Genomic DNA, 18341 nt, shown 5'->3' with positions numbered 1-18341 from the left:
CTTTAAATGTCTTGCATGTAAACTTTCTTTTTTTTTTTAAATCGCCTCCAGTTAAAAAAAACTTCACCAAAGTTGAATTGCTTTACAAAGCGAACTTGCCACCCACAACATGACGGACACAGCAGCCTCGTTTCCAGGGGCCAACATGTCTATAGGGCCAACAACGCCCATGCTTACAGATTCACAAGAAATTAGAATCACACACACACTACCGTTAGTAAAGCTACACTCCCACAAAATTACAGTTCTTACCAGTTCTATCAGTACATCGCATAACGACTACACCGCATGTCCCTGTATGATGTGAAAAAGAACATTATTTTGTATTATTATTATTATTATTATTATTATTATTATTATTATTATTATTATTATTATTATTATTTACATTAAAGTTAGACAGTTTCCCCTTTTGTGTTTTTCTACTCTTCTGTAGACTGTTCCACTAAAACAATGAAGGGGGATTTTAATTAGATAAAGTCAAAAACGATATATTCGCAAAGAAAACCAAGTATTTAATATCTTAACAATTTATCTACGGCAAATGTGATTTTCTAGTTACAACACAATGGAAAGAAAAATCGACAAAAAGAAGTGTGTTTGGATTTCCCGTCACCCCTCAAAACGGACCGCTGCATTACGAAATTGCACCGTATTGAGCGCTGTGGGATCCGAGTTTTACCGATTTGTCCTGCGTTAGCCACTTGGGGACTTTTTATGCTGTAGCTCGCTTTTACTCGTAATTCTTATCACCATGTCGGTGGTTTTTGCACCTCACAGACAGCGAAAGGGTGACATAACACCCGCTGGAATACAAAAGGTAATTCATCAGGGTTTTTTTCTCCCGCGGATCATTATGGAGGCTACGGTTTGAGACGCTGCTGCTAGCTGTGGGGATTGTCTGTGTAGCAGTGCCCATCTAAGTCCAACTGTGGGCAGATCGGTAACACTGTTACACGATCAAAGCGCGGTGAATACGAAACTCCCTAGAAGCAGGACGCCGTGTGTACACGGGGAAACCAAAGTTAACTTGTCGTGCTAATGGAAAATTGTTCGTTAGATGAATGAAGGCCTTTGGTTTTGTTAGCAATGCACAGCTAGCATGCAAGACACGTCTTTGTTAGCGAGAAACGCACGCTTACATTTCACAAAAAAAACTCATCTCTTTGTCTTTTAACTACAACAGAATAAACACCAGAGAGCAGAACTCTAACGGGACTGATTATACAATCGTATTTCGTTTTGTCTCAAAATAATGAGAGGTAACATAGAAGTTATATTATCCGCTTTTTACTTTCTCAGTTACTTGATGAAAACAACCAGCTGATCCAGTGTATAATGGACTTCCAGAGTAAAGGCAAGACAGCCGAATGTTCTCAGTAAGTTTCCCAAGTTTAGTTTCTTCTGTACAGTTCATTTAATTAAATGTGAAGCTCTAATTAATCTCAATCTACCAGTTATCAACAGATGCTGCACAGAAATTTAGTGTATCTGGCTACGATAGCAGACTCCAATCAAAACGTACAGTCTCTCCTCCCTGCTGTGAGTATTGGTCAAGGATAATTAACTTCTGTTTTGTATAACTATGACTTCCATGTTAATGTTGCTCTGTTTAGTCAACGTCTCATTGTTGAGACTACCAGTTATAGGCAATTAGAGTAATTTGAATAACATTTTTAAATGTTTATTACTGTTTTGTTTTTAAATTAAAATTAAGTATTCAGTCAGTCTTTTTTTTAGCTCCTGCTGTTTTCTAAAATTCCAGGTTGTAACCAATGCCCTATGTGATGTTTTTATAAGGTTATGAGAAAAAATATTGTTTAAATTAATTCTGATTTTAACAAATTACTAAAAAGAAAGTGTTTTTTTATGTGTTGTCTCCTTTCTTCTCTGAATTATTATGTCTGTATTCAATGTATAGATTTTTATAGTACAAGCTTGGTCATTTAAATCTATTAAAAATATTATAATGTCACCAATTTTGTATATCTGTCTGCCTCTTCTATAGGGAAGCATTTGAAGGCAAAAATCTTTGTTTTTTAGAATGATTTCAATCATACTTGATTAGTGAGAAGATTTTTTAGCATTTTTCTTACCAGATTTTCTTTCCTGCAGACAGAGATGTCATTATTTTTTCAGACAACTGATGTGTGTGTTTGTGGTATTCACCTACAGCCACCTACTCAAAATATGCCCATGGGCCCTGGTGGCATGAACCAGAGCGGACCCTCTCCCCAGCCCCCTCACGGTCACAACATGCCCTCTGAGGGGATGGTTAGCGGTGGCCCTCCAGCTCCCCATATGCAGAACCAGATGAATGGACAGATGCCTGGTAAGTCCCCTGTCTCAGCAGCCCCTATTTCTTGTCTTTCTTTTTTTTTTTTCCTTCCACAGTTTCTGTCTCACCCTGAGTTGCCTGGCAACACCACAGCACTATGAGGGAGGTCGTTCGGCTGAAGGATGATGTCACCCATTCGTTCTATGATGTGATCTCTATTTCTGATTCTTTTTATTTTTTTATGGAAGCGCAGCGCTTTGTTGACATTTTATTTCTGACCCTGTTGTGTGGAGGTAAGTCACTTTTGTCAACCAACACCCATGGAGTAATTGGAAAGCAGTGCATTATCACTATAGCAGCAATCACATTCACTCCTATGTAGTTTGGTGTCTTTTACTTCCTAATAACCTATGAGAGAAAAACTAAATTATGATTTGTGAATGTGTTATCTGTAGTTGCTTTTAGAAGAAGTTGGTCTACAGTATCTCAAAAAACCAGTTGGGGTAATAAAAAGGTTGCCAGTTTTTTTAAATTCTTTTTTTAGATCGTCAATATGTAAAGTAATGTTAGTCTGATGGACAAAGAAAGCCAACCACAAGCTTGGCTATCTGTTTTAGCTTTAAATGTAACTTCAGGTACATCTCCTCTCTGCATTAGAATGTCAGAGAGGACATTCTAAATCTGGTAAGTCTGATGGACAAAGAAAGCCAACCACAAGCTTGGCTATCTGTTTTAGCTTTAAGTGTAACTTCAGGTACATCTCCTCTCTGCATTAGAATGTCAGAAATACAGAGGCTTATACGTCATAATTTACATAAACTTCAATAATAAATTACAACTTAACGTATTCTACATTTTAAATAAAGAAACAAATTGCATTATCCATTTCACGAAAAGGTGAAAAGGCTGGTGTTAAATACCATGTTAGAGTATATTAAGTTACTGTGATTTATTTTATTTTTTTGCTCTGTTCTGTTTTCTAGGGCCTAATCATATGCCCATGCAAGGTCCTGGTCCGGGTCCCAACCAGCCTCCAAACATGCCCAGCGGCTCGATGAACATGCCTCCCAGCAGCCATGGCTCTATGGGTGTTTACAATCACGCAGTGCCCTCCTCGCAGGGCATACCAGCTCAGAGCCAGATGAACATGACCCAGGGTCAACCAATGGGAAGCTACGGGCCTCGACCAAACATGAACATGCAACCCAGTCAAGGTAAACGGATGCATTTGCAAGTTTCCCTTTTTGGCCTTTTTAATTTAACACTGTTCATCAGTTTGAATGGTGTTCGCTGTAAGACACATACAGTGCCATGCAGAAGTATTCATACTTCTTGAACTTTTTCACATTTTATCATGTTAGAGGTCCAAATCTCAATGTATTTTATTCTGATTTTATTTTAGAGGCCAACACTATTGGTTGATAAATGTGGGGGAAACAGGAAATTATACTTAGAAAAACAGTTCTAAGTATCATGTTTGTATGGATTATTCATCAGGCATGTAGAAATTTTTCAGTTATTGGGAAGAAATATGAGAACTACTTGTTAGAGGTTGCAGAAGATGAGTCAAAGTTTCACAATCCAGCATGGCAATGACTTTTAACTCTGTCAGATCAACAATGGGGTTGTTAAAATGAAAGCATTTTCCAGTATTATTTGCAATTGAACATTCAGATCTAAATGAAGTTGAACATTTTGGGGAAAGACTTTAAAGTTGATGTTCACAGATGCTCCCCACCAAATCTATTTGAGCTTGACCTATTTTGCAAAGAACATGTAACATTTTTACTGTCCAGATTTGCAGTTGTAATTACCCCCAAAAGGTGATTCTACTAAGTACTCACCCAGAGTGCATATAGAACATCTGAAATCGCATATATTGCTAAAAGATGTGGAAACCATGCACTACACTCACCATAATTCACAATCATACACAGAACATATCTGTGTTCTGTCAGATATGACAAAATGTGAAATTTGAAGATAAACAAAGCAATTTATTCAATGCTGCTTTGGCTTTATGCAATGCCTGTGTACTGCAGGCCCCATGATGCATCAGCAGCCTCCATCGCAGCAGTACAACATGCCTCCTGGTGGTGGTGGACAACACTACCAAGGGCAGCAGAATCCAATGGGTATGATGGGCCAGGTCAATCAAGGGAACCATGTCATGGGACAGAGACCGATGCCACCCTACAGACCTCCGCAGCAAGGTATTCCTCTCAGCCGCTCATAGGTGTGCAAGTTGTGAGTGTTGGTCTTTCTTCTTTATAACCTCTTCCTTCTGCATTTCCTGCTCCTGTTTCACTTAGTTTCTTCTACTCTGTCCACTGTAGTTCAAATATCTTGATGAGAAATGGGTGTAACTTGAAAGTTTTCAGCCTTGAACAAAACAAGGAAGCAGCCAACAAAGAGCTCTCCAGCGAGAATAAGCAGCAAAAGAACCCATCCTCTTTAACCTTCCCCTTACACAAGGCATTCAACAACACCTTGAATCTACCTGTGTATATGTTGTATGTAGGACCCCCCCAGCAGTACCCAGGGCAGGAAGACTACTATGGGGACCAGTACAGTCACGCAGGACAGGGAGCCTCAGAAGGTAGGAGAACCCTCCAGTCACTTGGAGAAGATGTTCACTGAACTGACACAGACCAAGAAGTTGTACTGAAGCTGAAATTTACAGTTTCTTCATTATTGCCCTGGAGAATGCCCTTTTTGAATATGGTGCTCTAAATCTGACATCATAAAACATCTATGTTTTAGAGGTTCACACTATTTTGAGAAGGTGCTGCTTTTCATCAGCAAGTTAGGATCTATGCAGAAATTATATAAAATGGTCACTTTTTGCCTTTAATTATCATACTTCTGATGCTATGGACAGTTTGTTCTGTGGTTTGTTTCTAGTAATATTTACCAAACATTAATAACAAATTATTAATAACCAGGGACATGCAGAAGAGTGCCACAAGTGGCGTACAAACCGCGAGCCATTGTTGAGTAGTATGAAACAGTTGGTGTTCTTCAGCTTGTAGGGTGAAGGATTGTTGTTGATGCACTATCAACAATGCTAGAAAATAAGAACCTCTTTCTCTTTGTCCTGTTAACATTTACTGTTGTTTTCCTCCTCCACTCACCAACCTCTTTCATTTAACCCTATAAACACGTTTCACTTTCTAAAGTAGGTATGTGAAGAACTAAAAACATGGCTTCCTAAATTCCACTCTTCAAAATCTGACCTCACTATGCCATGCTGAGATTCTCTGACCTCTAAATAATTAAAATCAGAGTATATATTTCTATCTTAATGTCACTTAGAATTAATTATTCTATTGTCAAATCACAAAACAAAGAGTTTTTTTATGACTTTTAATTAGCTACTCTTACAAAAGTCAAGACGTTTACACATATTCACCTAGTGGTTGGTAGAAATGACTAATGTATTGAATATTTTGGGTCTTCCTCAAAAAACTTTTTCACAGTAGCTTCCTGGAATTTAGGCCCATTCCTCCTGACAGATCTATGGGAACTGAGTCAGGATTTGGAATCCACCTTCAGTTGGTGTGATGATCTGAAGCTTGCAAAGCTGCAAGTGTTTTCTTCCAAATGTTACAGTGGTCGTTATGGAAAAACCCTTCAAATTTAGTTTAAAGAAAAATTATGTTTTCTTATTTTCTATGGCTAACAAAAATATTTTGCATCTAAGTTCATTTTAAGGGCACATAAGTCCTTCTTAAACAATGTAAGAGCTGGACTTTCCCAATATTGTTTATACCTACATATTTATAAATGTGGCATCTTTGGGGATTTGGAATTTGTACCCAAGGATGAACCAGACTTTAAAGTCTCCACCAGTTTCTTTAGATTTTTTTTCTTGTATGGGATGTCAGAAAGGAAGCTGTTTATACAGTATTTGAGCTGTGGCCTTTACATAAATTCACACCTTTAATCGAAACTTAAACCATGACATCGTCATCTAGGCTTTTCCAAGTTATTTAACAGCTCTGTTATGTCAGTATATGTTACGTGAATTGAAAGGGTTGTAAAAACATTCTCTAAAAAACATTTATTTTTATACAGAATATGTAAATATCTAGTTTCATATTTGATGCTGTAGTGGTGACTCGTACAAAAAGAAATAGCCTTCCATATACACTGGCTAATTATTTAAACAGTAAAGCATAAGTTGATTGCACTTTGCAACCACTATGTGCATCCCATTTATCTACATGTGGTTAACAAGTCATGCTCGTACTCCTTGAAGGTAATGCACAGTATGGCCAGCAACAAGAAGCATACCAGCAAGGCCCGCCACAACAGCAGGGTTATCCTCCACAACAGCAGTATCCAGGTCAACAAGGCTACCCACCACAGCAGCAGGGTTATGGTAAGTTCCATACTTTTACCTTTAGGAGACATATTTGTCCTCTAGGAGGCACTGTCGGTTTTCTGATCACTTTTTTCCCTCCGCAACTATGTTTTTATAAAGGTTTTAAATTAACGATCCAGATACATTTCAAAATGTTTTCAGAGTTTATCCAGAGATGGAGATAAAATCTGTGTCTTCCATCGCATTAATGTTATGTGTTAATTAATACCCTACATGTGCTTTTTTTGCGTTACCTCTAGAAAAAAAAGTCATTTCTTGCTGTGGTTTACAGTCAGAGCCCCTTTGAAAAATATTTCTACCCCATGCAATTTCACTGTTTATTGTATTTTAGCAAACTTTTGTGTGAAATCTGAATATTGTTATGGGACTTTGTAATTTTCCCCACAAAACATACCAGTTAGGTCATGGACAATATTACGGTGTTGTGGAAAGCAGGTTAGGTTAGAAAACAGCATGCCAAGCTTTCAACATATTGTAGAGTCCATCCGTCAGATGAAAACGAGAAGAAGCACGACATTCTTGCAGCATGGACAGTATGCCCATGCTGCAAGAATGTTTATGTTGAGCAGGAAAAAGGAAACTGGACAGAGTTTATTGGAAGATGGAACAAAACTAAATGCAGGGCATTCATAGCAGAATATGTGTTAAAGATTTGACACTAGATCAGAGGTTCAATTTCAAGCACCACAACACTCTAAACAGTAAACAGTTGACAGTTTATAAAGTTTTTTTTTAGTTTTTTTTTTATTAAAATTCCTGTGCAGCATGATTAGGTATTATGGTAGAATGTAATATTTTGAGTTACTTGATTTGTTGTGGTGCAATAAATACTTTGCATCTTTTTTGGATAAACAGAACTTTCCATACTCTGTTATAGGTTGACCCATGATTCCTTACTAGATTAGCCAACATCATGATATTCACAGAGCTTTAAGAACCAAATCCACCTTACCATTTTTAGAAACCTTTGCTGTTAAAGTTGACTTCTTGAATCTCTTGAGGCATGTTTCCTCATCACATTTTTTTTTTCTTTTATTGGAACCTTCCACCATTTGGCCTGTATCTTAGCCAAAGCTCATTTTAGTAATGAGCTAGCACAGAAGCAGAGGCTGTGAGGTGAGATTCATCTGGCACACACACATGCCTGCTCTCGAAGGCCCCCACAAGGTTATACACAACAGCATAAGGCATTACCAGCGCCTAACGATGCTGCGTGGGCCTCATTTGACTTCAACCCTGAGTCCTTCACAGCAGTTACAGAGCTTGTTGCAGTGTGCAGAGGCTGATGAGATGATTTTTTTAGTTTTAAATGAAACTTCCTCCTCTAATGAAGACCAGCAGAATTTCATTGATGTCTTCTTGCATTAGTGGACCACTGCCTGACTTGCTTGTTCATTGCAGGTTCAGCCATTAAGGAGACAACCTTAGTAAATGGGTTCAAAATGCAGATATAAATTAACTTGTTGGTACTAGGGGTGGATTAGGAATATATTTAATAGCAATACAACTGCTGGAAATTTTAATGACAACATTGGCCCATCTTTTTCTTTTGTTGCCATTCCATATAGTCTCTAGCACCCACTATTAGCTTTAGCTTCTCACTTTCTAAAGTCATATATCTGGTGTAGGCATTAAAGCTGCAGTGTATAACTTTTATAAAAATGTTTTTTATATGCTCATTAAAACTTTCATTATTTTCTGACAGTATAACATGAGAAACTTAATCTGCGTGAAAAAATTGAGCTCCTTTGCCTTTTCCTTGTGGTCCTACTTCCATCTGCAGAACTACATCTCTCCCAGTTTGATGCAACCAATCAGATCAAGGAGTTAGGACTTGGCACTGGCAATAATGCTCATGCACATGCTGCTCAATCAGAATCAGAATGCTTTTATTATTATTGTATGGGAACACAACAAAATGTCATTAAAAAATGTCATTATTTCAATGTACTAATGGCAAAGCAGCAACTTACCAATACAAGAAAACTATCTATCCAGTGTCATTGGTACCCAGTCTAAATTACCTGTGCATTCACAGCAGGCTCTTTTGTGGGGAAGGATCTGTAGCATAGCAAAGAGCAACGGGGGGATGAGCATTGCATACTCAAGGATGATTGACAGCCCTAGGACCCTCCTTCTAGCTATTATTGATAGTTTCATAGCCGAGCTGTATATTTCTGTAGTTGGCTATAGGACAACAGGGAGGAGGCAGAGGAGTTTATATATATATGTACATTACCTAACTCTTACTATAGTGTCAGAACATAATGACAGTTTCAACAAATATGTAAATAAACAAGACTTACATACTGCAGCTATGAGGGAAAATTACCAATATATTTATGAGAGGATATTAGGTTAAATTATTTGTCATACCTGATGTTGATCCTTAAATTAAACCAAAATACCTTTAAAGGTTGAATTTATCAAAGCGTTAAGACACCTTAAGTTTGGCTGGAATTTACTTCAAAACTTTAAGACATATTAAACGACTCTGTCGCTATCAAACAAATCTGTTTAAAAACTAAATTTAAAGTGATAGTGTGATAGCATCTGAGAGGTGTCAAAAGTTGCTTTTGTAGATTTTTCAGTCAACTTAAGGAAATTTAAGCGTATCTTGTTTTCAATTCATTCTGCTGAATATTTATTTCAGGTCCCTCCCAGAGTGCCCCAGGACAGTATCCCAACTACCCACAAGGTCAGGGACAGCAGTACGGGGGCTACCGTCCCCCTCAGCCCGGACCCCCACAGGGCCAACAGCAGCGCCCGTACGGTTATGACCAGGTGAGTATAGCCAAAGGACTAAATGGTCACAAAGACTTGTTTGTGCATCAGGATTAGTGTTTTTCTTGTTACTGTTAATGCCAAATTATTATCAATGAAATGAGAAAACATTAATGGGTAGTGTGTTTTGCATGCTGTTGTCATTTTTGGTGGTTAAATGTGTTCTTCCCAGTGGAAGTTATATGTTTAGTGTCTTTTTACTCTCAATTCTCAGTCTTGCTTATGTTTTGTGGCTTATGTGGAAACCTATTTCAGTGATAAATGAGGGCTTTAAAGAGGATTCTTCCTTCTACTTGATGCAGCCTGCGTCAGTGTTTTGAAGGGGGATCGATTTGCTGCCCTGTATTACCTGTGGTCTTATGTGGGGACCACAGCTGCACTTTGATATCTTTATCTTTGAACATTTAGGGGCACATGAGGAAATAAAGAAGCGGGGATTTGAACCCCTGACTAGCTCTATAAGAAGCAAAGGTAATGGTTGCTGTGAAGACCTCAACGTTAAATCTAGACACTTGACCACTTAGCCTTAATTTGCATTTGTTATGTTTCTTCTGCCTCTCCTCTATCCCTTTCAGTCTTTCTTTGTAGTTTTCCCTCCCTTTCTTTTTTTTTTTTTTTTACACTTATTTATTTATTTTTTTTATCTACCAGGGGTCGAACTGTAAGTAATGAGGTCTGACAAAAAACCATACATGGTCTGCAACCAAAGGCTGTGCCTTTAATCTACTTTAATTTGCAACAGTTCATTGCTTAAACTGTGTTTAAAGGGGTGTAGCGGTACATGTGATGGTCCTAAGCTGTTCAGTTATTTTTTGTTGGTTATTTGGGTCCTTTTTAAACTACAAATCTAGGACACATGGGACACTTTGTCAGTCGCAGAAGTTCCCTTCTTCATACTTAAATCCTTACCAGACCCTATGCAATGTGTTACATTAAGCTTAAGCTTCAGGCCCAAATTAGGCCTGGTGCTACCATGTGTTTTTGCTAATTTAGATAAAAAGTAGACTTCTCTAAACATGATTATCTACAGATGATATTAAAATCTGTGCTGAAAATATGTACTGAAAATTGTCAGTGTTCCATATTCTTCTGAAGTAAAAGTTAAAATATTTTTGTTTTTGTGCATTTTATCAGGTTGCAGCAGTTGTGGAAGTTCCTTTTGTAGTTTGTGAAGTGGTAATGCTGAGATAATTATAAAAAAAAAAAAAAATTTTAAGCGTTTTTAATGTGTGTTTTTTTTTTTAACTATTTTAAGTTCTGGAGAAAAATTAATAATGTTCATTCCAAACCAATAATTATGTGTGCTGTTACACCCCTAACATTATAATCTGTTATATCAAAGTTTAAATTCATAGTTTCTATTAATACCAAACGCATATTTCGACCCCTGTTTAGGAATGCATTAAATAGAACTGTTAAAGCAGATTTTTCTCATTTAAAAGTAGCTTCCTATTTTTCAGAAGTAATTTTTGTGCCCAAAGTTGATATGTTAAGTTAGTTTAGTTCTTTTAAATTGTGAAGTCATGTTGCCACCTGCTGGTCAATACCAGTCAGTGCAGATATATTATAAATCATGTTTTACAGAATAACACTGCAACTTGAGATGTTTCTTTGCACCGTGCTGAGAGTTGTTTAAAAGCTCAGTAACATGTGTCTGTCGTATTTTACTCTACAGGGCCAGTATGGAAATTACCAGCAATGAGAAATGGTCACAGTTTACCTACACCACTCCTCTCTGATCTCTGAGTTTTGACCTCTGGTCAACTGCTAAGCAGACAATTATGATGGTTTCAGCTCAGATCCTCCCGGACACAAACACGCTTATGAATACAAGATATGTTTTCCCCTTTTTGGGCTTTCATCCTCTCCAGCAAAATGTATTCCTGTTCATCATGCACATGTCAAAGTCGGTGACCTTGCTCCAGTGTCTCAAAGCGGCAATGCCTTAACAAAAAATAAACAAACAAACAAATGGAACTGCCTTATCCTTTAGCATTGCAGAGTGAGGAATGTGGCAACAATGATTTTTGGACACCAAAACTCAAACGTCAAATTTTCAATGTGTTTGAGTGCATCAGTTCCCTGCCCTTCAACTCTCCAATCACAAGAAGCAATAACGTAGGGATTTGCTCGGGGGTTTGAAGACAAAAAGATGCACCAGGCAAATTTCCAACTAGGCCAATGGTACATGTCTCAGTGTATGTGATAATGTAAAAAAAAAAAAATGTTATTTTGTGCTTTTTAGATCAAGCTAACTTTGTATAAGATGTTGAAAACTAGTACTAAGCCTGTGTCATTTATTTTAAAGAAGCGTATGTGTCCCTCTTTTCTTTTCTTTTTTTTAAAGCTTTTTAATGACAGTGAATCCCATACAGTTTTCTTTCTTTGTTATTGAATTGTATGACTAATAAATTAGATCTGCAACGTATGTGACATGGACTCTGTATAAATCAATATTTTATGAAAAATGCCATAGATAAAATTTCCTTAAAAACAATATGGGCAGCGTAAGACAACCCATAAAATCTTAAGTGTTAAGTGAGGTATTTTTCTCTTTTTTTTTTTTTTTCTTTTTTTTTTTACCACAGTACCTGACAAAATAAGGCCTTCTTCCTTAAGAGCTGTTCTCAGAGAGGTAATACTGTATGTAGCAGATTGTAAATTAATCTCAGTTGGGAGGGTTTTTTTTTTTATTATTTTCTGAAAATATCGACAGCTTGTTTGAAGAGTGGTAAATGGGAAAGCCCAACATGATTTATTTTTTAAGATCATTTTTTGTTTTTATTAGCCTGTTATTTGACAATGCTGGAATCATGTCACCCCCTTTGAAGAAATGTCTAAGTTGATGTCATTCAAGTAGTGTTTTGTGTGAATAATGAATATTGTTACTGTCAAATATGTAACATAATATGTGAAAATAATGTTCTGAAGTGGATTCCTTCAACACAGTAAAGACTGGTTGTGCAGTTTTATATCACTGGCTTGATATCTGTATTATGGTGCATATTTTATTGATCCCATATGTACAGCAGCGTAAAGATGAGGAACTGACTGTCCTCTGATATTGTTTATATGGCTGTTTTAATATTTTTCAGTCTGCACCCCATTCAAGTGGAGGTCACATAATGTGTCTTGGCAATGTGAACTGTACATTCTAATAAATTAGAAGAATCTTTAATATATTTTTGTGTGGATTTTTTAGCCCTTTGTCTGAAGGATGTCTTGAATACATTGTTTTGCTGCAGTTTTCGTAACTCTTGAACCCTTTCAGATAACATTGTATGTTATGTTGTGGGATTGACATACACAGTGTCAATTCTGAAGTGGATGGCATTTTTTACATAGGTGTACAAATATAATCATACCGCTTTTGCTTTGAATAAAATTCAGTACAGCCACCTGCCTTCAGAAGTCAGCTAATTGTTAATAAATGCAGTCTAAACTGCAATTCACCTCAGCATAAATGCAGCTGCTGAAGGCATTGGTGAGCAAACGGCATTCTGAAGCACAAGGAACTTGGTAGGAAAGTCGGAGTTAAAAAGTCAAAGTATGGTAAAATGATAGAATTACCAAAACATGACCTAAACTGACCCATGGTAACTGGTGGAGAAGCAAAGGTTCACAGCTCTGTCATCAAGAAAACTATTATTTGTACCCTTCAGAAGTCTTGTCTTTATGAAAGAATAGCAAGAAGAAAGGCCTTCATGCCTTTTGCACAAGGCATGAAGGGAACACAAACGTGGATTCCTGAATCAGATGGTCAGATGAGACCAATATGTAGCTGTTTGGTCGAAAGCGACACATCACCCTAAACACATGGTGGTGACAGCATCATGCTGTGGGGATGCTTTTAGCAGAGCCAGGAAAGCTGGTCGGAGCAGGTGGATAGAGGAAAATACAGGGCAACACTGGAAGGAAACAGATTAGTGGCCGTAAAAGGTCTAAGACTTGGAGTGGAATACCTTCCGGCGGGAAGATAAGAAGTATAGTTTGAGAGCTACAATGGAACATTTAAGGTCAAATTATATTTGTGTGATAGAGTGGCTCAGTAAGGTCAAGATCTAAATCCAATTTGGATTTAGCCGTAACTGACAAATGCTCTCCATTCAGTCTGTCCATGTAAAAACACATGGACATCCTTTACGAGCAAAGCTGGTAGAGACATACTGTACAGCTGTATTTGCATCATAAATGCCTACTGCATTTTAATATTTTTCTATTTCTTTGAAAAACATTTTGAATACTTCAGAATTATTCTCAGAATTAGTGTTGATCTATTACAGATTATCTTAATGAAATGAGTATGTTGTTAAATGAGACCTATTATGTAAAATTCATATTTTGCATGTTTTTGGACTTCCATTTAAATCTATTGCTTCTAGAAACTGTCCAAGCAATAAACAAACAAAAAACATTCTACCATTTTTTGGCAATCATTGGATTTTGGTGTCTGGAAAACGAGCCATTTTAGAAACCTGTCCATTATGATGTTACAGTTGGCAGGTACTGCTTCTCACTTGGAGACCCCAGTCAATCCAGTCCCTTCACCTAGTAACCCAAGCAGAGCACTGCCCATTTCATTATTAGATTAGTACATTTTTTTCAGCTGTTTTTACTGCTGTATGTGCCGTACAATGGCTGTTGAAAAAGACAAGTGTTTTGTTGATTGTTGAGGCACTGCTGCTGCGTCATTAGTGGCTGAGCACTTCTTCTGGGCATGACTCAGGTCAAAGATATACAATTGTACAATTGTGCATCTGTTTGCAGCCATTTTCAAGTGTATAAAGTGTGAAACTAAACATGGAGCTGGAGGCGCAGCCAGAAACAGCTTATTTACATAAAAATGACAGATACCAAAAATTGTGCATTCTGAAAGGAGCTCAAAATAGGCAGAGCTGAAAAGGTGAGATCTCATTATCAGAGAATGATTTTGTGCAAAAAATGTAATGAACCTGTTTTGCATAGCTCACCCCAACTTGTTCAAAATGGAAAGATAATAGGCCCATTTAAAAAAATATATGAAAAAGGCTTCAGATATATGAACTCTTGCAAGAGCTAAAGCATTCATTCTGTGGCACATATCATAAACAAGATGTGCGCTATTGGTGCTGTCAGAATGTGACAGTATGATCTAATTGTTTTATGTGGTTGTGAGTTTCCAACTGATAATGACCCTGCCCTGCTCAGCAGTGGTCTGCTTTGGCCAGATGCATCCAGAGAGGTCCAGAGCACATTTACACCCAAAATTATCTTCTGTGCCCCCTCTTTCCTTTGCCGCTTCCTCCAGAGAGGTAGAGGGACTACCTGTCACTTTGGGGGGAGTTATGCAGATGGTACAACAGATGTGTGGCCGAAGCACGTGACGAGAGAGCTGCGTTTGGTGTTAAGAGGGCCACTGACTTGGTACAGATGGTGGAAACGATGATGAGAACGATAAAAGTGCTGCAAGGTAAAAAAAAAAAAAGAAAAGAATAAAAAGATTTTAACTTCCACCATACCATTTTAACTTCACTACCTGTTCACTGTACCTGTATGTTTAGATTTCATATTTACATTTGTGTTTCCCTGCTAAGATTTAGTGGCATTGCACCATCACCCCACACCACCCTGCTGCTCCACAGCTGGCTGCCCCACCCTTCCCAGCTGCCACTGGGCCTCCCCCTGGCCCGGGCGCTTGGCAGAGCCGGCGTTTTGGGCGCTCCCCCACCAGTCCTCCCTGGCAGCTGCTGCCCTCAGCTGCGCTCCTGCAGACGGTATTGGGGTCGGACAAAGTCACTCCTCCTGCGACCGTGTGTGAGGCCGTTGTGGGAGGATGAAGAGGAGGCAAGGAGACTCTTGGCTCAGATGAAAGATTCTTAAATTTAAGATGATGGATGCAAGACATGGAGAATCAGGGGCAAGCCTTTTGGAAATGTGTTTGTGGGTTCTTAGTCTTTTTATCTATTTACGTCTTACAAAAAGCCGAAAGCTACAAGTACTGCAATGCAAATAGTGAAGTGGCAGCATCATTAAAGGCGATGATTATCTTGTTCAATATTTTGATAATTATAATTCAGGGCACCTTTCAGAGGAGGCACCTAACCACTGAGGAGAAAATGACATTGTGATCATAGCTGGCAGGCAAGATGTGATCTCTCTCTCCCTCCAACCAGCTCTCCTTTTCACTCTTTCATACTCACACTCTCGGTGTGACAGAAAGTCTATGGGGAGGTATAAGAGGTAGTTATGGGGGGAATGCAGCAGCCTCCACAGTTTAATTGGAGATGTGTCACACTAAATAAATGGTGCAAAAACAAGCGCTGACTGGAGGCTTGAGGGAGGGGCCCTGGGGATGCAGCCTGTTTTATTGGGCAGGAGCTTTTGCACCGCTCCAGGGTGAAACGGGACTGTGCACTTGCAGAGATGCCCCCCGAACCACTAAAACCAACGTGCCTCCCGAAGACCACCGTGGAGGATAAAGACAAAGGCATTCTTTCTTTCCTTTTTCGCTCTGCAGAAAAGCGTCTTAATGGTGGTTAGAAGAAGGTTTAAGGGAGAACACGGCGACCTGGTTGTTTTCTCATTCAGTGAGGGGCAAATCTTCGTCCTCATCAGTAATTTCAATTTCTGCACAGGGCCAGACAAATCTATAACCGTAAAAACAAAATCTTCAGCAAGCGCTGTCTGCACCGCACAACTACTATATCCTCTTTATGTCAATTTATGTTTTTAGAAGAAGGCAAACCACAGCCTCTAGCCAATTTCATTTCTATGTGTAATCCATATATGACCTCTAAGTAACCAGGAGAATGTGTTTTCCAATATTATATTAATTTTCATATAACTTTGCTCATGCAATGTGTGTTTGCACCTTAGCTTCCAGAGTTCATGGCACAGGGGCTTGATTTACCTCTAATATGTGCTGCAATAATTGGATGTGACACCATTCTCTCTGCTCTCCCCAGGGGATATATCAGGAATCTGACTATTATGGACCTAGTCATGAATATGTCACGACAGCTGCAAACAAAGCCTCTCCATTTGGATAAGGCTCCTCCTCAATACATGTTGTCTCTCCAGTAATGTATATGACACATTTGCTGCTTATTTATTTTCAGCTGAAGCAGAACTAAATAATACACACTTGTCATTGACTTGCTCTATTTGATTACAAACTAAAATACCACTGAAGAATATTTGCGTTGTAAAATGTTTGTTATATTTAGTTTGTTAGTTTTTTTTACAGAGACATTTTACATTAATTTTCAATAAATAAATAAATAAATATGGCACAGGTTGTCAAAGTACAGTTTTCATCTGTTGCCAATAGACATGAATTACAGTCAACTTGTAATTCAGGATTCAAAAAACAAACCATCAAGGTCCAAACATAAGAAAGGCCATGTTTGAAACTTAAAGTTTTCTTAAAATAACAAAGGTTAAGCCAGCCACCCAGGCCCACAACAGGTTTAATTCAGCTTTTTTTCCTTTCTTTTTTGACACATGTAAATATTTCCAATTCTAAAGGAAATTTTACTTCACTTACTAAAACAAAAGGCTATCCAAACAAACCTTATCTTATGTCAGAGGTCTCAAACTGTAGTCCTCAAGGGCTGGAGTCCTGCAACTTTTAGATGTCTCTCTGCTTCAGCACACCTGACTCCAATATTAGCTCATTAGCAGAGCTCTGTAGAGCCTGACTGCATGCAAGTGAGGCAGTTTAGCCATTTAATTCAAGTGTGTAGGACAAGGGACAGATCTAAAGGTTGCAGGACACAAACTGTGGAGGACTGGAGTGTGAGGGCACTGCCTTTTTGCCCGTAGCAGCAAAAATTAGAGTGAAATATTTGCAATAGCTGGCAATGAGTCTCAATTTATATTCATCTGTATTTTGATCCATTCAGAGGTTCACTTGTCATTGTGACATCTGTTCTTGAATTTCTTTAAATCATGGCATAGTACGTTGCTTTTTGAGATTGTGCCTACTTTATGTTAGCTTGGTAAAAACCAGCACCTTGTTCAACACATTGCTTTGTACAGGGGTCTGGACCCTTAGCTACTGAGAAATGATTGCTTGCTGAAGGAATGGACTTTGTTTTTTTTTTACTCAGGGTGTCTTTATCTGATGTTAAAATTAGTTTGATAATATGAAACATCAAAGTGTGACAAAACACAACATAATAAAGCTTGTGCAAAAGTAGAATTCATACAACAATTATTAAAACCTCTGCAGGGTTGCAGCAGGATCGGTTGTCACTTTAACATGGTTCAAACAATGTCCTGTCAATAATATTGTATCACAAATTTAGCAGACACATGCTTGCTTTACAGTTATGCGGGTAAGTTGTCATATCAAATTTCAAAACAACTAAAAATATATTTTTGAACCACATATACACAAAAACATTGATACCCTAGAAAGACATTGTTTTGCTTGCACGTTGGTGCGCAGTGCTTCATTTAAATCCTATTGCTTGTTGAGAGTTTTACCCATCAATTCAAATTTAGTGTGGTGTTTTGTATGCGCTATGGCCCCCAAAAAAGTAGTCTCTGGGTAAAATAGCAGGTATGCTGATATCAGTATTCCCACAGCCTGCATAATTGCTGTAATTTGCTTTCCCTTTGGGTAATCTGTAAACATGGCTGTTTTGATGTTTTTGGCATCCTCCATTGGCTGAGCTCTCTACTCCTCCAGCGGAGCCCCCATCCCAGCCCAGGGTGACACAAATAGATCCTTCCCCAGAAGGCGCACGTAGTTCCACATGGGCACAATCAATACAACCCAGTCATCGCTGGAACTGTAGCGGTATTAAAAGCACCCCGTAAGCTGCCTCTCACCACGCCGGTATTTTAGGGAAATAAAGCTATTGATCTTCCGGGACTTCTGGCAGGGCATTAACCTGGGTCCACAAA

At 38.3% G+C, this 18341-nt stretch overlaps 1 protein-coding gene across 3 annotated transcripts; it reads left to right on the top strand.

Moving 5' to 3' along the window:
• The first annotated feature begins 642 nt into the window (after positions 1-642).
• On the top strand, positions 643-12631 carry ss18 (SS18, nBAF chromatin remodeling complex subunit). 3 transcript variants are annotated; one of them, XM_005796022.2, is made up of 11 exons: positions 643-820; positions 1303-1379; positions 1458-1542; positions 2176-2332; positions 3262-3492; positions 4321-4491; positions 4800-4877; positions 6540-6662; positions 9319-9449; positions 9858-9920; positions 11125-12631. In XM_005796022.2, the coding sequence occupies exons 1-10, from the start codon at positions 755-757 to the stop codon at positions 9873-9875; spliced, it is 1137 nt and encodes a 378-aa protein (XP_005796079.1). In that variant the 5' UTR covers positions 643-754; the 3' UTR covers positions 9876-9920; positions 11125-12631. The 3 variants fall into 3 exon arrangements, with proteins under 3 accessions (XP_005796079.1, XP_005796078.1, XP_005796080.1); XM_005796021.2 differs by lacking the exon at positions 9858-9920; XM_005796023.2 differs by lacking the exons at positions 4800-4877; positions 9858-9920.
• Positions 12632-18341: the final 5710 nt, after the last annotated feature.

This window comes from Xiphophorus maculatus, chromosome 6 (assembly GCF_002775205.1).
Source record: "Xiphophorus maculatus strain JP 163 A chromosome 6, X_maculatus-5.0-male, whole genome shotgun sequence".
Lineage (NCBI taxonomy): Eukaryota > Metazoa > Chordata > Actinopteri > Cyprinodontiformes > Poeciliidae > Xiphophorus > Xiphophorus maculatus.
Note: the sequence above shows the minus strand (reverse complement) of the source record. Positions and strands in the feature narration are given on the sequence as shown.

Bases quoted from the DNA above. Each gene is read 5' to 3' on its own strand.
- ss18 (XM_005796021.2), top strand. From the start codon at position 755: ATGTCGGTGGTTTTTGCACCTCACAGACAGCGAAAGGGTGACATAACA. The intron at 4,492-4,799 runs GTATTCCTCTCA...TGTTGTATGTAG, and splicing joins CTACAGACCTCCGCAGCAAG to GACCCCCCCAGCAGTACCCA. The intron at 4,878-6,539 runs GTAGGAGAACCC...TACTCCTTGAAG, and splicing joins AGGACAGGGAGCCTCAGAAG to GTAATGCACAGTATGGCCAG.